The sequence below is a fragment of the Lepidothrix coronata genome, unplaced genomic scaffold (assembly GCF_001604755.1).
Source record: "Lepidothrix coronata isolate B3197 unplaced genomic scaffold, Lepidothrix_coronata-1.0 Scaffold110, whole genome shotgun sequence".
NCBI classification, from domain to species: domain Eukaryota; kingdom Metazoa; phylum Chordata; class Aves; order Passeriformes; family Pipridae; genus Lepidothrix; species Lepidothrix coronata.
The window spans coordinates 1537840-1560650 of NW_016690290.1; the positions used below are offsets into that span (position 1 = coordinate 1537840).

At 42.6% G+C, this 22811-nt stretch overlaps 1 protein-coding gene across 1 annotated transcript in view; it reads left to right on the top strand.

The window, feature by feature from the left end:
• The window catches only part of GLG1 (golgi glycoprotein 1), an 80659-nt gene that overhangs the window by 39531 nt on the left and 18317 nt on the right, over positions 1 to 22811 (top strand). Inside the window, exons 3-11 of the mRNA XM_017824400.1 lie at positions 702 to 788; positions 4321 to 4536; positions 8425 to 8628; positions 9270 to 9341; positions 11545 to 11728; positions 13544 to 13758; positions 19048 to 19169; positions 19823 to 19924; positions 21750 to 21903. Coding sequence (XP_017679889.1) covers positions 702 to 788; positions 4321 to 4536; positions 8425 to 8628; positions 9270 to 9341; positions 11545 to 11728; positions 13544 to 13758; positions 19048 to 19169; positions 19823 to 19924; positions 21750 to 21903 — 1356 coding nt within the window. The remainder of the gene's footprint in view (positions 1 to 701; positions 789 to 4320; positions 4537 to 8424; positions 8629 to 9269; positions 9342 to 11544; positions 11729 to 13543; positions 13759 to 19047; positions 19170 to 19822; positions 19925 to 21749; positions 21904 to 22811) is intronic.

A 22811-nucleotide genomic window follows, 5' to 3' on the forward strand; every position in this document is an offset into this window, starting at 1 on the left:
ATCCACAGGGTGTGGCTTGCCTAAGATTGCTTCTTGCACAGTGGCCCAGTGCACTGAGGCTCCTTCATGAGCTCGTTGCTGGCTCCTGGAAGAACAGGAAGAACAGTCGTCCTTACCCGAGGTGTTCTGCAGTCTGAGCTCTAATGTGTTGTGCTTAGCAAGAGAGAGAACCTCCCCTAGCTTTGAAATATATCTGCATCCAAAACGTTGTCTGCTTGTAGCCCCTCACAGAAGGCTCAAGCTGTGTTATCTCCTGCCTTTTTTGCTCGATTTTCTAATAAGGTGTTCAGTATGAAATTTGCTCATATTGAGGACTTCGTTTTTTTAGATCATTTGCATCAGACACAGAAAGGTGTGGTGGGCTAAAGACATTGCTAAATATGCAGCAGGTAGCAAGTTACAGCTTTCATTGTTTTATCCTTTCAGTTATTAGTCTTCATGCAATATATATCCTTTTAATGAGTCAGCTCGTGACCTTACAGAGATTTCTGACAGCCTGAATTTAGTCAGTATGAGAAAATTACTGCAGGAATGAAGGGACCAAGTTGTTGTCAAGGAGACTTTACATTGATCATTGCACTGTAAAAGGATGACGATACAGATTGGGTATAAATGATGTTTCGTTGTTTTCTGAAGTAAAATGTTTGTCATTCCCAATGGGAAGCTCTTAAACCCCCTTTCTACAAATGCTGTCTTCATAGCTCTTGTGGAACTACAAGCTGAACCTGACAACAGATCCGAAGTTCGAATCCGTGGCCAGAGAAGTCTGCAAATCCACTATTGCCGAGGTAAGGCAGGGGAAAGGCACAGCTGCTGTTGGGTCTGAGGCTTCTTCACTTCTTCGTGATAATGAATTAGGGTGTGAATAATGATTTGGGCTTGGGGAAGCTCTAGTCTCATATAGGTAGCAGGATTGCTACCTGTTAATTAGTTCAGTCTCCTTGCTGAAGAAGCCAGTTACCTTAGTGGTACCAGGCAAAGGGGTGGCAGAAAGAAATGCTGAACTAACAACCCATCAGCTCCTACCAGAACTTCTGTCAGAAATCTGTTGTGGATTGGATTTGTCCCTTCTTTGTCAAGTGTTTGACAATTGTAACAGTGTTGGTGTAGCAGGGGTTCTGTGAATTTAGTCTAAGGCTGATTTTGGACTGTGTCATGCTGGCAGAAAGGAGAACTACATAGGCAGCAAATGATGAATCAACTTCTTTTACTTCAAGGTTCAAAGTGTAGTTGCTCCAAGGAGACTCTGTTGGGAACAACTTCTTATGAGGTTGCACTAGGAGGTGATGCTCTGTACCTCAAGCATCAACATTCCTTGGTCCAGCTTCAAAGGTGACTTGATCAATCATTTCTTTCTTGTGCTCATGCTGGAGCTCTCGAGGCTGTGCACTCAGCCACGCAGGCACTGGCTGAGCTGAGCTTCCTTCCCTCTGTTTGTGGAGGTTTTCAGCTAGACAGGAAGCAGAGGAAGCAAAGCTCTCTGCAGCAGGACAGGCTTCAGCTGACTTAATTCAGTCATTAAGGCATGCTCTGAAAAACATTATTAGTGTATCCACTAATATAATTTAATGTTGCCATAAACTTGTGTTTTTAAAAAAATTCAGTCTGCTCTAGTGTAAATCGTTTAGTGTAAGGAGAGATCAAGACAATAGTTATTACAAGAAGGCTAGAAGATGAAACAGTGGAAGGAATCAGCTTGCATCAAAGGGCTGTGCTGTGTTTGGAGTTTGGTAGTTCCCAAAAGCAAACACTGCCAAATCTGTTGGATCCCACTTTTTCACGATCGTAGAAAAGATTGTATTTTTCTGGTTTATGTCATATGGCTGCTGCAGAATTTTTACAACCAAGGCATTCTTGAAAATGCTCTTTTAACAGTCTGTTTAATTACCACTTCTATGCAGGGACAGTCTGGCATTGCTGCAAACGATGCCCTCTAAATCTGGGATATGTCTAAAAGCAGTGGGAAGAATGTACAGAATTTTAGCTGTACATTAACCACAAATGTTCCTCTTGTAATTGTGGTGACTCATGGCATAAACTACCAATATTCTGCCATTTCATGAGTAATTTTTAGTTAAAGAAAAAAGTTATATAAGAAAAATAACCATATGTGTTTGATCTGGTGTTTAATACCGGGGCAGGTGCATAAAACATTTCACTAATATTTTTTAAAGCTATTTCTACAACATTCTTTAAACATAGTGGGCATATACTGCTCACATATAGTATTAACCTACTAATATTTTCTTTAATTCCCACTAACAGGTAGGTGGTTTTTTGTTGGGTGACTGAGCTCCAAAGCAATACTCCAAAGTATTGCTTTGCATTAAGAACAGAATACAGCTGGAAGAGCAATTTCTAGTCATTTGGGAAATGGTGACTGCCCCAACTGGGTATGTTCTGGAAAATGCACCTTTTAATTTTATCAGCTAAATACAGATTGAAATTTCAACTCTCTCTTTCCCCCCCACTCAGCTGGAGTGTTTTTTATAAGTTCTGGCAAGAGCTTTAACCTGGAATGAAAGTTGGCTACCAGATAACAGTGGTTGCTTCAGAAGTGGCCTGGCAATAACATGATCACTTGGTCTTTTCTGCAGTTCACTGGCTCAGGCCATGGAGCTCTGGGGCTGTTTCCAAAGCCAGGCTCTTCCAAAAACAGCACGTTGTCATTGTGTGCTGGTTTGGCTCACAGTACTTGAGCTGAAGCAGGGCCAAACCAAAGATGCAGCTTTCTCAGAGAGCACTTGCTCAGCTCTCTCCCCTTCACCCTGCAATGAATCATATGTGTTTTCACTTCAAAATGTATTTTATGCCTTATCTATAACAATTACATTGACCTTAGTAACTGTGTTTTTCTAATAGCTATTTAGATTAAATATAAAATGTTTTACCAGCCTCCATCTGCCTTCAAGTAATGATGTTTAAAATGCTGTATGTTTTATTTGTTACACAGAAAGTAATGGCCTCATAAGCTGAGGCAGAGATCTGTTTTATTCATCTAGTCTGACCTGTGTGAGTCTGTCACAGGGTGCCCTAAGTTATTCTTGCTTGAATTAGAATATATCTTCCTAGAGACAGCTCTCCATTTTTTAAAATTTCCAATATAAATATTCCAGCTTGGTATTTGAGAACCCATAAAATGGTTCCCTGCCTGTTCCCTTAGCCCTGCTCTCGCTTGTTACCTGAGCCCGCCTGGATTATTGATTGCCATAGATCTTCCTTGAGATTGATGAGCCCTTCAGGATTTTTACAGGAACAAATCTTTGATGTAATCGAGTCAGCCCATGCATCTTTTCTTTGCAAACCTATCACCACTGAACTTTAGTGTCTGGCTGCCAGGAGTTCTCTCTGCAGCGTTACGGCTGCGGGTTTTCGGCACAACCCCTCATCAAGGGCCACCAGAGCCAGGCAAGAGTTTCAGCACGGGCTTGCCAGGGTTAAAGAGTTGTGTGGTCTCAGTGCTCCTTGGAGCAGGGCATTGCACTGCTCCTGTGGCAGGATTCCTCGAGGGACCATCCTTAACTGATAGGTAACCATGTTTTCCCCTTCCTTTGGAAAGACACTGTCAAAACTGCCTGCGTCTTTTGCTTCCAAAGGTGATGTTTTTGGCCTTACTGTCTGCTTCCCTGAGCAGTGCAGGCTGTGATTTATATTGGGGATCTGTCTCTTCTTGTATGCTGCTTTTCCAATCTCTGCACAGCTTTCAGCTTTGGTTAGCTGTGATTTTTACTTTTTTTAGACCACTGAGTAAAATGGTTTGGTACCAACAGTCAGTTCCTACAAGAGCCTGATAGAAATAAATTTGATGAGGATTTTCCTTTATAGTAATTTTTGGCTCTCAGCAAGTTATAAACCATTCAGTAAATAGTGTTGACTTCTGAATCAGTCTCACCTCTAGCCAAAATCTTATATTGTACGAGGTCAGGTGGCTAATAGGGGTCCAAGTGTGATTTAGTGATGTTGTAATATGCTCGGTTTTCTAAATAAAGGTTTGTCAAACTAGCACTTTTTCTACAAGCCTTCTTGATTGCAGGGGTTCAATGTAATTATGAAAGATGATTATTGAGCAACAGAGTTTATAATCCTCAAGGTCGCTGTGTTTGCTTTTTTACAGATGCTAGCACACATGAGATTTCTATTTTCTGAAATATTTTCAAGTATTCCGACTTACTGAAAATCAAACTGAAGCCTAGAGGGTTTCTTTGCTAGCAGATTTTGAAGCTACAGATGCAAGTTTCTTTGAGGATTTTTGTCATAAGGTTAAATTCAGTAGCTGCAGCCACTGTAATTTTATTCCTTCTTCTTTTTTTTTCTTAACAGATAAAGGAGTGTGCAGATGAACCAGTTGGTAAAGGCTTCTTGGTGTCATGTTTGGTGGATCACAGAGGCAACATCACTGAATACCAGTGCCATCAGTACATCACCAAGATGACAGCCATTATCTTCAGCGATTATCGGCTGATCTGCGGCTTCATGGATGACTGCAAGGCTGACATCAATCTCCTGAAATGTGGCAGCATTCGACCTGGAGAAAAGGTATCCAGAGAACATGCAGATTGTCAATAGGCTTGTAAAAGTCGTTCACTTAAGGTTACTGATGGGGAGGCTCTGCAGTAGTGTTACTGTCTTACTTGCCACTGAGAAAATGCGTGGCCATATCTCATCTGTCTGAAAAGGGTGACGTCCTGATTCTTTGCAGTTCCTTTGTAATAAATATGCATTCGTTCCTCTGTGAGGAACTGCTATTCAGAGACTTTGATTTGTCTTTCCACACCACACTACAGGTGATCTGGCAGGTACTTGTCTTTCTGATGACACTCTCTCAGGCTTGACTCAGTACAATGAATCCAAACAATAGATTTAAGCAGGCCTATTGCTTGGCTTATTTCACAGTCTGGTCGGGTCTGGCAGGAGGGTTATCGAGGTGATGAGACCTGTGCTACAACCCTTTCTGTTTTCTCCAGCTGTGGTTGATAGACTGGATCAAGAGCTTTTATCTGTTTGCTCCTCCTTTCCCCTGCCCACCCAAAATCAGCTGAAGGGCACAGGGTACCTGGTGTCACATTTTGGTAGTACAGACTTACCAATACTGTCCTGGTTTTACTAAATCACTGTTCTTTTGCCATGTGAGACACTAGCAGAGGTTGATGCAAAGAACAGTTTGTAGTGACTAGATGTGGGGTTATTTTCAAGGGCCTGTCTTTCCCTGTCTGCTTCAGCATAGCTAATGCAGGCAGCAATTATGTAGTGCTGCAGGAATGAGTGACTTTTTCTATGATAAGTTTTTATGTTGAGGGATAAAGTTAAAATTACCCTATCAGCTTTTTACAGTGCTTTTGAAATTATAGCTCTTACGCTTATAACAATTAGTCTGTTAAATGAGCTATTAATGAGGGGGTATATAACAAAAGATATACGGTTTTTTGGTTAAAAAAAAAGCTTTCCTAGTTGTTTGAGATATTCACCGCTGTAAGCAGCTTCACACCCAGAGTGTGTTAAATTAAAGTGCTAGTGTGTTCCAGAAGATTTAGGGGAACCACAGAAAGCACAAAAGTAAGGACTTATTTCTGGAAACAAGAACAAAAGCAACCACAGAAGCAGGAGGAACTCGGAGGCATGACAGGTTCAGACTGGTAACAGCTGAGTAACTTGCTTTCTCCTTTAAGTAAAGATTCTTTTCTAAAGCTGGGCTGAAGGACCTCATGAAATGAGAAATTGCTTTTAACAATCAGTATAGAATCAGTAGTGTAATGCAGGAATCCTGGGTGTCAGGTCTGCATGTTACCTGTGGCTTCACCAAACTGAAATAACCTAAAATAACTTACCGTAGTACCGAAGGGACACAGCAGAGGGGATTTCTTGAGCACAAGCCAAATGTCACATGGTAGAAGTGGCCTGATGTGGGCAGGCTGGTGTGTGTAACAGAGCACAACCCTCTGTGCTGTTCTGGGTTAAGGTGGGTGAAGGGAGAGGATGGCTGGGGTGGGTGAGGCCACAAGCCACCAGGGAGAGGGAAATGAATGCAAACTTGGGGTCACCAAGTTTCTGTGGGCTAGCAAAGGGATCACTAACCAAACTTTTATGGGGATTTATGCATGTTTCTCTCTTTCTTGGTGCCCAACCCAGAATACTGTGCCTTGGTTTGTGAAAGCATCACAGCCCGTGTATCTTTTGTTATGCTGTCATCTTTGGCACTGAGAGCAACTGAAGTATTCTATACTGCTATGGAAACAGCTATAAATGGCTATGCAAGCATTTCTTTTGTTGGTGTTCTGTTCTATCCCTTTGCTGCTTTGGAGAAATCTAATTTGCTCCCATCAGATGCTAGTTCTGGTTTTATTTCCATTCTTTAGCTTCTGAGAGTTACCTGTAGAGAAACAGTCATTACCCTTTTGTGTGACTGAAGGTAACTGTGAATTTAATAAATAACACCTGGACACCTGAGGAGGAAGATGAGGGAAGAGATTCATCTCTCTCTTTTTTGATGGAAATAATCACAGCTAGACCATGAACTCCATCCACATCAGGCAGCTAGTAGATTGCAGTATGATAGCTTCATCAGAGTAACTGGGATAAACTGGTATTTTTAACTGTGAAAGGCACTTAAGTTGGCATTCTGGAATTGCACTGCCTCTTGAAGCCCCTCTGCTAGCTAACCATGTTCCTTTTTCTACACTTCCCTTTTTTCATTCAGCTTGATTTCTACTTTCTAATTGAATTCTGTTCCTGCTGGGTTTGTTGCTTCTGATGTGGTGCTTTCTGTGCTTTCTTTTCCACATTTCTAGTTGGGTTTCTGCACTATAAGAACTTTAAAGTTCAGCTTGGAGGTCTTGATCTGACCATAGGAGATTAAAATAGTTGTGTTCAATAATTAACACTTGCCAGCTTTTCAGTTTTAATTATTATCTGTGACTGACCACGAGAATTTACAGAACAGTGTTCGTGTTTGATGTGGTTATGGATAAATGGCAATTTTAAGTAATATGGCAAAGGTACTGCTGACTGATATTCCTCAGAACCCAGATTTTGGGTTCAGTCCTAGGGGGTCTTGATATATAATTATATTTTGTCAAAGGTACTGATACCTGGCCAGCATAGGGAGTTGGCCAGTTCCCACTCAGAGAAAAGAGCAAACCAAAATGAGGAACTTTGGGGTGTGTGGGTTTTCGGTTCTTTGCCTTTTTTTTTTTTTAAAAAAAAAGAGAAAAAACTGCTTTTAGTGCTTTCAAACCGATTTTATTTCTGGGTTATGTTTACAACTTTGTAATTGGCCAATTCTGCTTGTGCTCCAAGTGTAGCAGAGTTAGGACATGAATCAAAGGCTGCCTGCTGAGGAGACACGTCAGAACAAAAAAGATTTGGAAGAGTTGTGTGGCTTTGAGTAGTCATGGTGGTGTTTTATGGAGACTGCTCTCTTACTCATGCTCTGCACCAGCAGTGGAGGGATCTGCTTGACAGAGAGATCTGAAGGGATGGCTCTGAAATGGGCACTGCAAATGCCAGGCTGGGTGATTCAGCTGAATGTGAATATGCATGCCTTGTTGCATACTTCAGGTAGTATAAGCAGAGCAGCATAAATTAAGGTGGCCTTCATAGGAAAAACCTGCAGAAGCCTTGAGAAATCTGTACCAGAAGAATTCATCCAGAGGTATAGAGGGGGTATGGTTCTCTTTCTAAACACATAAAAAGGATGTAGGAAACTAAATGGAGATTTGCTGAGCTTTGCCCAGCTTCTTCCAGGCTTTCAAACAAAGCACAGGCTCTCTGTGTTTATTGACAGTTGCTGTTCATAGTCCAGAGTTGTGTCCAGGCCTGCAGGACAGTGGATGTGGTGCACAGCATTGGGCCAGAACTGCTTTGTCCAAGACTTCATTTACCCTTGAATGCTTTGCAGTTTTTGATTCTCTTAATGGAGGAATTAGCATTGAGAAGCCTACATTGGTCAAAGCTCCTCTGTGGCCTTTTTAGCATCACGAATTTTCACCACCCAAGCTGAAGGCTTGTCTCAGCATGGCAGAACTATGATTTTTCTCTCCCAAGTATGTTCTTAATGTGATGCTGTTGCTTGCTGTTGCCATGGTGCCAAGAGAGCTGTGTCAGATTAAAGATAATTTGGCTGTTTTGGTAAACTGCTCTGAGCAGTGTGACTAAGTAGTGATAATCTCATTAAGTCACATTAAAACAAGCTCATAGCACTGGAGGGGGGATTTCATGGTGACCATCAGCAGGATGGTGGTGTATAAAGTGTGGTTAGTACAGATATTAACTGTTGCCTCCTCTGAATGTAAATGTGGTTTAGGCTGAACTTTTGGAAGTCTATATGTAGACAGTGTTGCTTAATTGATATGGTACTTAGCCAGAATCACAGATCACTTGATTACATAAATACTTGGTTACAGATGTCGTCTTGTTCTTCTCCCATAGGATGCTCACTCACAAGGAGAGGTGGTGGCATGCCTGGAAAAAGGCCTGGTGAAGGAGGCAGAGGAGACTGATCCTCGAATTCAGGTTTCTGATCAGTGTAAGAAAGCAATTCTTCGTGTAGCTGAGCTCTCCTCAGATGATTTCCACCTGGACCGGCATCTCTACTTCGCGTGCCGAGACGACAGAGAGCGATTCTGTGAAAACGTGAGTGCTTTTCCTCCTGCCCTGTCTCTACAGTAATCCATTAAAAAACACAAACCTCTGCTGGAATAAGGAATGAAATGGTAGACTGGAGCCTGAGTGGTAATGCATAATACTGCAAATAGACACCTTGTAGCTGTCATTCTGCAATAAATCCACTATTAAATGCACTGACCCAACAAACAGGCGTTATTTCCAGCGCGTTAACGAACTGAATTGTCATAAATGGTTTAATGGGCATCAGAGCTGCTGTGACAGGGAGTGGGGAGGAGGCAGTGGAGGTGGGCGACCTCTCCTTTCTAGGGCTGTGAGCTGTTTGTTGCACAAGGTAAGCTGGTCTGCCGATACTTGTAGCACTCCTTATCCTTGGAGTGATGAGCTGGAAAGCTGCATTGTTCAGTCTGAAGTACCTGTGTCAGCTGAGAGTCTTCACACTGAAAGGGTGATGAGCAAGACTAGGTTTTTTTTAAATGCAATAAAATGTTAAAGATTTTCGTTGCATAGAAGGTATTGCTGTCATTTGAAATATTAACTCTAGCATGTTAGTAGTTTAAAAAAAAGAAGCCCTTAGGTGTAGTTCAGTCCTCTCATTAAGCATTGCAAATCCTAATATTAACTGTAAATGTTACTGTTCTGTTTCACAGACTCAGGCTGGGGAAGGCCGAGTCTACAAGTGCCTCTTTAATCACAAGTTTGAAGAATCAATGAGTGAAAAGGTAGGTATCCTACTGAGACAAATCCTTACTGAAGAAATCATCAGATCATTCCTCAGTCCAGACTGCATTATTCTTTTCCAGTGTTGAGGAAAATCCGTCATCTACGTGGTCGGATAATCGGCTGCTTTAACAAATTCTTTTACTTTGATATTTTTTGTGTGTCAAGTTTCAGCCTTTAAAGTTAAGGATTTAAATAAATCAAAGCTTTTGGTGGGTAATTTGGGAAGGCAGACACAGAGCTCAAGTGGTAGCACTGTGATTGAGTGTTTAAAGTAGCAGTCGCATCATGCTGGGGTAAGCCTTGGATAAGTGCTGTCCTAATGTACAGATTAGAAACAAAATGTCTGAGTACCTCAGCACAGGAAGCTGCATTTGTTTCACTGTTTTCAAGTAGCACATTCTCTGCAGAATGATGCATAGCTCATCATAGTTCCTGAAGTTTTCCTTATGATTTTCCTGAAGATGTGTTTTGCAACAACAGCAAAAAAGTGTTTTTCTGGACAGCCAGTCTGGAAAAAAGTTTGTATTTGTGTAGGTGTTTTGGGAAGGCAGCAATGCCTTCAGTGATTTTTGGAAGCAGCATCATAGTGTTTCAGGTTGTATGGAATTATATAATCTATCTGAAACAATATGAAGATGGATGTCTGTAAAGATCTTCCCAGAGAAGATCCACTGAAGGAGCCCTATTCAGAGTCCTAGAGGGATCAGACTAATTTCCTTTTCTTTAAAGCTATCTGACAGCTTGGTTCCAATTAACAGAGTCAGATCTGAAAGAGTGATCACTGAGGGCTTGAAACAGAGCTCCATTTTGTAGTGTGTTACTGCAATGAACTGGTGCTTTTGCTTAACCTGTTTTCAGATATACAGGGACAGTGGTAGTTTCTGAGGAGTGTTTTCCATGATGAGCTGTCTAAGGTATGAATGTAGGTGTAAAGGGGGTTAGACAAAGCAGTGGCAGATGACTTGGTAGGGAGAGAGGGGTGGATGCTCTGAGGGTGCAGTTTGCAGAGCAGGAGGAGCACTAAATGTAGTTCTCACTCTTGTAGCTGCCAAAGTTGGACCATCTGCAAAGTCTCTAGTTTTGTAGAAGCTGTTACCCAGGAAAGAGTCCCTGCTTGCCTGTGGTGTCAGCTGTGCATACACACATAGCCAGCAATAGCTGCCTAGTGGGTGGCTTTGTGTAATCCAGAACTGGCTCCCTGGCTGTACCCAGCCTTTCCCTCCCTCAGGGGACGAGGTATCTGCGAGCCTGTGTCTCCTTGTGTCCAGAGCTGTAAGTTTGACCAGTCCCAAGATCCCAATCATGGCACAGGAGCATGAAAGAGGGAATGGGAATATCTCAGAGTAGGACTTTCCAGGTCCTAAAGTAGGTGTGGGAAGGAGGGGGAGAAAAGTCAAAAACCTGGTGTAAGGAAGTGGGGAGAGGGCTCTAGGGCTCCTCTGTTCCTTGTACCAAGATTGCTCCCTGTTCTCCCTATCTTACATATGCACTGTTTCCCTTCCTTTCAAATAGGCTGAGAATGGACAAATTGGCTTGAGCTATTCTGAATTTCCTGCCACCCTCAGATTTAATTTTCATATAATTTAAACCAAAAGCTGCCAAGTGTAGCGGTGTTTTTACAGGCCCTTTTTTGGATGAAATTTAGAGGGTTGGTCTTGCAGCTGCTGGGTTTGGGTTTGGCCACAGTGCATCCTCATGAACCTCACCAGTTGTGGAAAATGGCTAGAAATTCCCACGGTTAGACTGTTTTATCTGCTGTCATCTGCTCAGTGCGTTGCAGAACAAATCCAAGGAACACACTATTTTGTAAATGTGACTGGAAAAAGTTATTTCTTGAGGGCATGGGGTGAACATGTACCACAGCTGGGATAAATGTCAGCAACTGATCCTAGTTACCGAGAGTGAGTCACGCTCTCAGCCACAGCTCTTCACAAAGAGCTGGATGAATGTGCAGTTTTGAGAAGTGCTCTGCAGAGAGCTGCTGCCTTTGAAACCCTTGATCTGTTGACCTCAGTGTGCATTGTTAACTGTGTGGTTTCTATGAGACAAATGAAATTTAACTGCAGTCCAGCTTAAACACATGAATTTTAAAGCATGAGTTGTTTTTCTGAAATGCAACTTGAAAACTTAAAAGCAGCAGGTCCAGCTCTTTGCCACCAGCACACAGGAGCTCATTCCATCGTCCCCATGTGTCCCCTGCAGTGTCGTGATGCACTGACCACCCGCCAGAAGCTGATTGCCCAAGACTACAAAGTCAGTTACTCGCTGGCCAAGTCCTGTAAGAGCGACCTGAAGAAGTACCGGTGTAACGTGGAGAACCTTCCCCGCTCCCGGGAAGCCCGGCTCTCCTACCTGTTGATGTGCTTGGAGTCTGCAGTGCACAGAGGTAAGTGCAACTAAAGACATGCTGGGACCGTGATTTAAAAAGTTTCTTCACCTTCGACACATACTGACAGTCCCCTTCTCCAGGTACCTTTTTCCAAACTTTGGTTCAGAGGCAAGTTTCCACATCGTGGTGCTTTCACCACTGCTGTTTTGACAAGGAGAATGGCTGAGTAAACTGCTGTCTCCTGTTGTGTAGACAAGAAGTTTAAAATGCAAAATACCAAATCCCACTTGGACTGCTGATGTGTAGTTGCAAATCCTTCTATTCACTGTGAATTCAAGCAGCTCTTTTCCTCCTTTGTGTAGTAAGCATTAAATATGCTACAAGGTTAAAACACAGAATAGAGAACCTGTTTATCCTCACTCAGGGAAAGCCAGGGATACTCGGTCCTCTGCCTCCTGTAAATGATGTCTTTCTTGCAGTTCAGGAGCTTGGGTAAATGCCTTAATTTCTCTAGCTCTAGTTTTTTCCTAAATAAAAGAAGGCAAGTGTGAGAACGTTATTTTTGTTCATTTAAATTGATGTAAGCTGGATGTGCCCTAACACCAGCTGCTGTCCCAAAAGCATTAGAGGGCTGAATGCAGCAGGACTACGCTAAAGGTTCTCTGTGAAGTTGCCATAACATGTGAAATGATGTGTTACATACATCCTCTAGATCTGCACTGGAGAACTGCTTGCTTTTCCCCTCGGCATGCAGCTGGGTGGCTTTGCAGCAGGGCTCCATGCTGCAGTGCCTCTGGCATGGGAGGGAAAGGCTCCATAAGCAATCCCTGCATTTGTGCGTTTTAATAACTCATTGCTTCTGATTGATGTGGAAATGATGTGTCCTGCTTGTAAAAAAGTTGTGGGATCTTTTTTCCTTCTCCCTGCAGGTAGAGCAGGTGCTTTCCTGAATTACATGCAGGAGACTGCTGTTCAGTTATTAACTTCCACTTTCACGGTGGAGCAGGTTCTGCAGTGTCTGACACAAAGCATAGCCCAGGAGGAACAGTAATTATTCCACACAGCTCCACGTGTCTGTGTTACAATGCCTGGGAGCCCCTGTTGGGGTGTCTCCTGTTCCGTGGGGTGTTGTGCACATATGAATAGGTTGTGATGAGGACTGGGGGGAGGATGTAACAAAAAAGCTAACATGGTCCTTTGGATTAAAAAACCCCCCAAACTGTCTACATGGGGACTGCAGGAAAGCTTATACCAGATCTAAGTATTTACAACAGCTAGATTTCTGTGCAGCTGCAGTGGTTTATTAAACACTCCATGCATGCTCTTGTTCTAGTCTGGTTTTTGGCTTCCTGAGCATTTATGTGCTATTGCTCTAGAAAACCTTTTCCTCAGAGAAAACGTTTAACCTGCTGTCCTGACAAATTCCTCCCCCAGTTACATATCAAACTGGTGAACTGCCAGAGGAGACTTACACAGTGGAAAAATGAACCCTTGAGCATATGGGGTAAAGCTGACTTGTGCTACAGAACTGCAGACCCACTGGGCGCTCTCGGATGTTCTTCAGAAGCAACTCCTATAATGTGAAATCCAAAATAAGATTAAGAGAATCTTTCAGGAATCCTTTTTTTTTTTTTTTTTTTTTTAAAGCATGTTGAATCCTTGGACTGGCTGTATTTTACAGGTTCACTTAAACAACAGGAGCTACCGCAACGCTGGTTTAATGCCAGCACGTCCTCCCCAGCACTCTCGTGTCAGTGTGGTGTTGTTCAGAGCACGGACATTGTCCCTGCTCTTCCAGCACAATGGCAGCTCAGGTCAAGAAGGGCTCTGCTAAGCACTGAAACTAAATCACATCTTGTTCTCTTGGCTCAGGTCGACAAGTGAGCAGCGAGTGCCAGGGTGAGATGTTGGATTACCGGCGCATGCTGATGGAGGACTTCTCGCTGAGCCCGGAAATCATCCTGAGCTGCCGAGGGGAGATCGAGCACCACTGCTCGGGCCTGCACCGCAAGGGCCGCACCCTGCACTGCCTCATGAAGGTGGTGCGGGGGGAGAAGGGCAACGTCGGCCTCAACTGTCAGCAGGCGGTAAGATGCTCTTCTGTCACTTCACCTGTGCTTTGCTCTGCTGGTAGAAGCACTGATTTGTCTGTTAACGTTTTGCCTCGTGATGGAGGTTCTGCTGGAGTCAGCCTGGCTCTGCCGGGTGCCAGTGACTGCTGGAGGCAGTTGTGTAAGTGGTCATGGTATGAAGTGTAACCTGGTATCTGGTGCACATTAGTTATGGTGGGGTTTTTTCCCCCCTCAGAAAAATACATTTTGGATTGTCCTGCTCTGGATTTTGTGTTGGATCTCCCGTAGTTCTTCTCCAACAGCTTTCAAGTCATGAAATTCTCTCCTGGGTGCAAGATGTAGGGAAACTTGCTTTTTGTAATTTTAAAATATTCCCTCTCCGCTTTTCCCCCTATGCCATGTCCTTGGAAATGCACAAAACCTTCTCGAAGCACCTTCCCACTCAGTTTTATTTTTATTTCATTCAACTTAAACGATGGAAATGGAACTTCAGGGACAGAGAGGTACAACAGACTGCTGCATGTTAGTGGAGTTGCAGCCACTGGAGGAAATGCAATTTTTCTCCAAAATACCTTTGTAAATTGGGATAATTCTTTTGCCTTTTCATTTTGGCCCGGCTACATCCTGTTTGTGGTTTTTTTACATTGAAAACAATAATTTAATTTTTGTTCAGACTCATTAGTGCTTTTTAATATATTACATTTTCGTACTTAATACTCATCTATGAGCCCAGAAAAGTGGCATCAATGACAAAACTGGTGAGGGATATTAGTGCTGATGTAGGAATTTGGGGAGATGTACGATCGTGACTTCTGCAATACATGGAACCAACAGCTTAAAGCCTGAGCCCCTTATGGTGCCAGCTTGTGTATATTATCACAGGTAAATTAATATCTGTTCAGTTTTGGTAAGGCATAGGGTGTTTTGTGCTGAAGCTCATTTCTGACAAATACCAGGTGTGTTGAAGCAGCAGCTGCGCAGTTTGAGTCGTTTCTGTGGGGAGCTGGAGTGTGTGACTTGTGCTTTGCAGCCCTTGTGTGAAAAACTGCATATGTGTTTCTGTTTAAATGTGAAATTGAACCTGCTGCCTCAGAACATGATTATTTGCAAACTGTCATAAGATCAGTTCATCTTGGGAATGACTTCCAGGTCATGAAGGGTGGGTTCGGAGCAAGTCATAAGTCAACACAGGAGACCCCCAAAAATGATAAGTGATTTTGAACTTTTAAAGAAAAATATCTGTAGAATTCTGTAGCAGGTTTGGGGTTTTTACAGTTCTCTTATACTTGAGCTACTGCTTTATTTTTGTACAGTAAGTTGATGCAATAGTACGGCTTGTCCATGACTCCCCTTCAAGTTAAATGTGTTCTGTTCTCTGCAAAACACAGCAGGAGCAAATTAAGTGTTGATTTTATAAAATACAATTAGCTTGTCCTTATTCTTCTGGGCAAGAGGAAATAGATTATTGCAAGACTGTGATAAACATTCCAGTGATCTGAGTTCCTGAAGACTGGCATGGTACTATTATATAGCTGCCGACAACTTTTGAGGTACTAAATAATTTATTGTTATTTTTTGTATTTGAATGGTAAGGATTGTCTCAGCTGCCAGTGGCTTTGTTCTGTTTTGATTTATTGTGTTAGAATCAGCTTCTTGCTTTTACCTTCCAAATTAGCTTTTCATGGAAGAGACTGTTATTGTCTGAAACCCTTCAGATATTGTGTGACTTGTGCAATAGACTCCAACTCCTTGTCATGTGAGGTTGGCCCATATGACAGGCCCTGAAAGCAAGTTAGACATCCATCCTCTCAGAGTTCCTTTTGGGTACCTAGAGAGCACCTTTGACATATGGTTCTGCTGTGGTTGTTGATGGTGGAAGTGCTGGTCTGTGGCACCTCTACGTTTTCACCTGCAGAAACAGAGTAGAACAGGAAGGGTGCCCTGGGGTGGTCCCAGCAGAGCTGGCTGCAGTGCTTGGGGTCCATCTTCAGATGTCTTCCCTGTAGAGTCAAAAACTCATGTCTCCATGCTTTTAGCAGCATAATTAGGTAATGCTGATACAGCACCTTGATTTCTTGGCTAACTCAAAGCAATAGGTCTTGTCCTGAAGTTCTTCCTTCTAGAAGCTCTATGACCAGACACACCTGCCTAGACAGTTTGCCTGAGGAAGCTGAAAGAGGAAACATTTAATTTGGATCTGGTTTTGCTCTTGTGTCTGTGAAGGTTTACTCTGATTCAGCCTTATGAAAGGAAGATGTTTGCCTATCTGCCAAAAACAACATAAAAGAGTCCTAAAACAACAAAACACAACCAAAGAACCTCCGTGATTTTATTTTCCTACAGGAGCATCTGCTCTTACCCTTTCCTGCAGGTAGAATGTGACTGATTATTTGGATTTAAAGCTGTCAATGAAATGCATTCCCAGATATTCTCAAGCCCCAATATTTTGATCTGGGAAGTTCCATTTCTTGTGAGACACCTCAGCCAGAGTGATCTTGCATACAAGAGTTTGTGCTCGTGCTTTAACTGTGCTGTTGGGCAAGAAGCACATCTAGACCCAAATGTCTGAGCTTTTGTCTCGGTTTTGTTCAATGAACTTTTCAAAATGCCCATTGTGTCCTGTGAATGGTAGAAGAACAATGGCTTTCTGTGCAACATAAGTGGTTCAGCCTAAGTCAGAAAAAGAACTGAGTGTGGGTTCAGCCCCATCTTGCCAAACTGTGATCTTAAGGAATCCTCCACATGGGGAGGGTGGGTCTGCAATTCTGTAAGTCATCAGACAGCAGACAGAAGTGTCACTTAATTGTGAGCATCAGCTCTACAGCTGTACTGGCAATGTCTAGCACCTGTGGTGTTAGTGTTGCTTAGTGGAAGGAATATTTTATACTAGAGCTGTTAACAAGTCGTTTTTCAAATGTGTAGCTTCTATGGTGCCCTGGTCTCATCTTTGTTTTTTTTTTCTGTTCAGTCCCTTGAGTGTGTAAAACTATAATCTCTGCTTAAAGGGCATTTTTTTTTGTTTGTTTCCAGTTTCTAATACAGCTGATAGTTCACTGTTAATTGAGCTCCATATCTGAACATAGAAGTTCAGAAAACTGTGAAGTTTATCCAGCTCTTTTTTTTCAGCTGCAAGGGTTTGTTCTGGGAGGAAGGAAAATCCTATACAACCTTCACTTTTATCACTGTGCCAAATTATTCCTTCTTCCCTGCTGTCATGGCAGCTGGCTTGGTGCTGCACATCTTGCATGTGGTTGAGAACTGAGACAGTGAATTCTGCAGTAGTGCCCAAAACGGTCTGGAAGGACAAGGAGGTGCTTTGCTGCTTCCAAGCTCTTGTACCCAGTGGATTTTGGCCTCTTCCACTTGATAGCAACAGAAAAACCAATAAAACTGAGATCTGAGGAAGAATCCTGCCTACATAATGCTCTGACCAGTTTATTTAATCTGTGTATGTAATAAAGTGTTGGGTTTGTGGTTCTATTCACTCAATTTTCCTTGAGGCACCAATTCCACTAATCGTACTTGAACCTTTTTGATACATAAACATCTGACACAAAGTGATGCCAGCACTTTATATGCAGAGTATTGCCCATCCATGCAGGCTGTGTGTGTGTGCACCAGCAGAACCACAATATTCTTCTCCTCCTTGCAGTGACTCTTACAAAGTTTGTAAAGAACACATCACTTCTCACTTCTGCTGATCCCTGTTATGAACTGGATCTTGTATTGGCTTTTGTTGGACCACTATCAGAAGCATATAAAATTATTATTATTGTTGTTGTTGTTGTTGTTGTTATTTTACTGAAAATATCCCAAGAATTTTTGATAGGCAGCACGGTTCTGCTCTGCCTGCATCCCTTAGAAGCTGAAGCTGGGCATGATCAAGAGTGAGTTGCAGGAAATCCTGCTTTCCTCCCAGGCAATCTGTGGCCTGTCCTGATGATTATAAGTTTCCTATTGGATAAATAGTGCTAGCTTGTATTTTCTCCAATTCTCTGATGCCTTTTTCTTTCCTGTGTTTTGTGATGTTATGGCTTTGCCCCTTAGAGTTTCCTGGATAGTATTTAGGTGCAGACTTTAAAAGGTGGAGAATAAAATTGTGACTGTGCTTTTGATTTAGTTGGGCTGAGGGCCAGTGACAAAAATCATTAAGTGAGTGTCAGGATGTTAACAGCATAGACCATTTGATGTCGGTGTGCAGGTGCCTTCTAAGCAAGCTCTCTGCCTCTTTTTTTCCTTTCCTCTCCAAATTTGTCAGCTAAAAATGTTTGCCTGTCAAATGATGATACCAGTCTGCTATCAGTCAGTCTTTGGGAATTCACAGCTTGATGGAAAATGAAGTGGGACATGGGGATCCTGGGCTGAGTTATAGTCTAGAAGCTACCCTTGTGCCCAAAACTACTGATTGAGATTTACCCAAATTCCCTTCCCCTGGCCCAGCAAACACCTCCCAAATTTATGTTCAGATGCCATTGACTGTTTCTGGGTCTGATTTTGAAACTTAGTGCTAAACATGCTAAATGATGTTTGCTTATTAATAAGAGAAAATTCTCTTTCTGGAGCTTTTGTCAGAATAACATTTTCATGAGAACAAAAGACTTGATGGAGCTGTTCATACAGTATTTACCTATGACAGCTGAAAGTATTTTGAAGTCATAAAGGGAGTGGTGGGATATATATATATATAAAAAAATGAATAAAAAATGCATACTACAGACCTTGGCTTCCAAAGGCTTGAGCAGACATTCCTGAGGAAATGGTCCTGGGACAGCAGAACAGGACATTTTATATTGTATTTCAATAAAACCTTTGTGTCCTCTGCAGGCAATTAAAAAACTGTTTTAACTTTTGTTTGTAGTTAGGTAACTGATCTTTAAGCATTGATTTGGGTTTCAGTTGGAAATAGTCTTCATGAAAATATGACAAATCTGCATGCTTGGTATCATCAGCCTTATGGAATGAGGTTGCCACCAAAGATTAAGATAGATCAAAAATACAGTATGCAAATTTTACCAGTTCAGTTCTGTAAATTAGTACATAAGTGGTCCAGCTTTAGAGTTGACCTTCAGTGAGTGGCTGGTCTCACCCAATGTTCCTGGGCTACTTCATGATGATAATTAGGGTTCAGCAGTGCTGAACTCCCATGTCTGGCAATTGCGTTGGCAGCACAAGCACTTAAAATCAAACCCTGCAGGGCAGAGGTCGTACGTGGTAGCATTGCTGCTGGCATAGAATTGCCACGCTGAGAGGTTGTAATTTAGGTGGTTAACATTTGTCTTCCTCTCCACAATTTCTTTCTTGCAGCTGCAAACCCTGATCCAGGAGACTGACCCGGGTGCCGATTACCGCATCGACCGCGCGCTCAACGAGGCCTGCGAGTCGGTGATCCAGACGGCCTGCAAGCACATCCGCTCGGGGGACCCCATGTAGGTGCCTCCCACTTGGAACTCATCTGTCTTTTCAGCAGGGCATCCATGAAGGTTGTGTGGCTGAGCAGTAGGAACACTAAAACCTGTCCAGAAATGAGGGACTCCAGAGTGGCAATTTGTGCAGGGCTGGAGGTGTGAACTGAGCTCTGTCTCCGTTCTGGCTGTACAAGCAGGCCAGTATTTTTGTCAGAGGGCTGGTTTAGCACTGGTGAAGGATGTAGCTATCTCAGGCACTTAGATTTTGTAATATTTGTAATATTTGATGTGCTCATTTCCCTAACTACATAAGTCTTTAGCAATATCACAAAGTGACAATCCTGAAAAGTCCAGGTAAGCAAACCCATAGTGCAGAGACAGGTGCCTCCAGTCTGATAATATATTCCCCCCCAAGACAGATTTTCTATAGAATACTCCTTAAGATTTTTGTTGTATATAAGACTTGCCAAGGTAACTAAAACAATGGCATTTAAAAGGGTACAAATCTGACACACAGTTGGTTTAGATGTAATCTTTTGGAAGGAAAAGAAAGATCTTCACTGCTTTTGAACTTCTTATCTATGGTTCATTGGAAAGAATGATTTGCCAACACCAGCTGTTATAAGAAAGCCCAGATGATTCTAACAGTCTCTGCCTAACTTTTCTGTTTACAGGATTCTGTCTTGCCTGATGGAGCACTTGTATACTGAGAAGATGGTGGAGGACTGTGAGCACAGGCTCCTGGAGCTCCAATATTTTATATCTCGTGACTGGAAGTGAGTACTGTAAAATGACATTTATGCTCACGTGATGTTTGTATTTAGTGTTTGTTTGCATTAGCAGTTCCTGGTAAAGCAGTGTTGCTTATGATGGTTCAGAAGAGGATTTTTAAATGTGCCAGGTCTGTAGGGTGCTAATGCCTGTCTAGAACAGTAGAAGCAAAAGCTGCTTAGAAAAGGTGTGATGCCACTTAAATCAGGTCCTCTCTGAGAAATGATGCAACCCTAAAAAATGCTCAAGTTTGGGCTCTGAAATTCAGTGCAGCTTTCAAGAATTCTGTCTGGCCATACTGAAGTTTAAGGTCACTTTCTGTGCAGGTGGCAGCCATTGCATCTGCTCTGAGTGTTACAATATGGGACTTATGGAAACCAAGCTTTTCAGTATAACAAAGGGACACTGTGTGAGAAACTTCCTGTTTCCATTTCTGCCTTTTTTCAAATTCTCTAGGTGTGATTACAGTATAACAGATGTAATACCCTTTGGAGCACTGCTTTTCCAGCTTTCTCATCCAGAGATGGCAGTGCTTTGTTTTAAATGATTACAAAGCCCCTTGTGTCTGTGCTGGTTAAGATGAGGAGAATATAAATTTGATAAACATGACCAGTGAGGAAAGAATTAAGTGTTTGGCTTGTCTTCTAAAGAAGATTGAGAGGTGAGGAAGTAGAGTACATTAAATGGGATTACTGCATTTGTAATTGTTCTCAGTGGCCACAAAGAGTGTAAGGCAAGAAGTGATGGGCTTCCATTACTGCAAGGGGTGTGTGAACCAAACATTAGGAAAATCTTGAATCATAGCAAGTCATGTCTTTTGGGCAGCATTGCCAGTAGTTAAGAGTTGGCATGCTCTGTGAACCTTCTGCTTTTAAAATACCCCGGGGCTTTGTGAACCAGAGAGTTTAGGGCTTTGGGGCTGTTTATTTAGTCATCTCAGTAACTGTCGCCACAGGTACACAAAAATATTTAATTTTTTCCCCCTTCCTGTTTCCCTTCATTGTTATTTCTCCTGCCTGTACCATGTTTCCAGCAGGTAGTTTGTTGCTTGAGCCAAACTTAATTGACTGAAAGAAGGAAGATTGAGTATTTGCATTTTACTGGGAGTAAAGATAACTCAAATTTATATTACAAGCTGGGCAGCATTAGCTCATCTTTGTTTAACCACTGTTCCCCAGAACTGGCTTATAAAAGCTGTTGCATTTGCTGTGCCCCTCCACTGAAATCACTTGATGTTTGTCTTCTGTAGTGTTGTAGAAATCACAGGTTTCCTTTTTGGAAAGTAGCAATATCTCACTTAGCTTTCATGTAATTAACTGTCATCCTAAGAGATCTGCACTTGTATACAAAAGCAAGGGATGCTGAGTCTTCAGTTGGCTCAAATCCAGGGCAGACAGAACTTAGATTTTTATGGAAGTGGTGCTTCAGAATGGCAGCAGTACAAAGTACATGCAAGATATACAACCAAAATGTGGAATGTACCTGCCTTTCTCCTGCTTTAGGACATCGAGGAGATGATTTCTTTTCTCACATGTCAGCATTTGGCTGGTATGCTGCAGAAGAGAATGGGAGGTGCTTCAAGAAGTGTTGAAGATTTAATCTGTAATTAAAGATTTCGGTGTTATTTTTGCAAGAATACGGAGCTGATTCCAAACTGAGCGATGGGCATTTTTCTGCCTGTTGGTTCAGTTGGTCAGACACTGCTGCTGAGTGATGTGGTGGTGGTGGTGCCTGAAACTTGAAGTGGATTTTCTGCCTCAAAAGCATTTCAGAATATCGAAAATGTTGCAGGTTTGAATGAAGTGCCAGTGATAACCCTGGTGTTTGCAGGTTGGACACAGTCCTGTACCGCAAGTGTCAGGGAGATGCCTCCCGGCTCTGCCACACCCATGGCTGGAATGAGACCAGTGAGCTGATGCCTCCAGGGGCTGTTTTCTCCTGCCTGTACAGGCATGCCTATCGCACAGAGGAGCAAGGAAGGAGGGTGAGTGCTGGTGTGCAACTTGCTGCCCTTTGACCTGTGCTGGAAGGGTTGCACACGCGTTTGAAGTTGGACACACTGGGATAAAACTGCCAGAACTCACGAAAGCTGCTTCAGGAGCGTTTACTGTAGGGGGTAGTTGCAGTGCTTTGGGTGCCCCAACTCCTCCTCAAGTGTGCCCTGAAGGTGGCTCTTCTGGCAAGGCAAAACAGGCCAGCAGGCTGTGACATGGGCCAGTGGGGGAACTGTGCACTGACACCGACTGACGTATCTGTCCAAATGCACTGCAAGTCCTCCCCCATGTCTTCCCAAAGAGGAATGTGATTCCTTGCAGATAGCTAGCATAGCTGCAAAATTGGTTTTATGCTAAAAGAGTTTCAAGCTCAGCTTTCCTTGGCTGTTTCTAATTAAGTTTTGATTTGTGTACAGCTTCAGATTATACTCCATTAAATTCTTCCTATTGCTATAACACATCCTTCCAGTACTGTGGAGCGTGCTGTCCTGGTAAATGTGCTCATGCTGTCTTTAAAGAAGACAGTAGGGATCTGACTTGCTGCCCTGCAGTCTGGAGATCCACCATCATGGCATCTGTAGTTCAGAGCTGCTCTTTTCAAGTTTGCTGCCCTCTCGTGCCTTTATCAGGGCACTCAGTTGAAAGCAACTGGGTACTCAGTTCCATTTCTTTTGGCACTGTGGTGTACACAGCCCCCAGCAGTTGGTGGTTTACACAGTGGCCTGGCTTAAAAATTAATTTCCACAGCTTGATTTAAAAGGTCTTCTGTGGCAGAGGTCAAGTATTGATTGAAAGCATCTCTCTTTTAGGAATAATTTTTATTTAATGCAGTTTCTTAGTCTGCTGAGTTGAGACTTTTTAATTCCATTTTATATTAGTGCTGACCAAAGAAATCAAT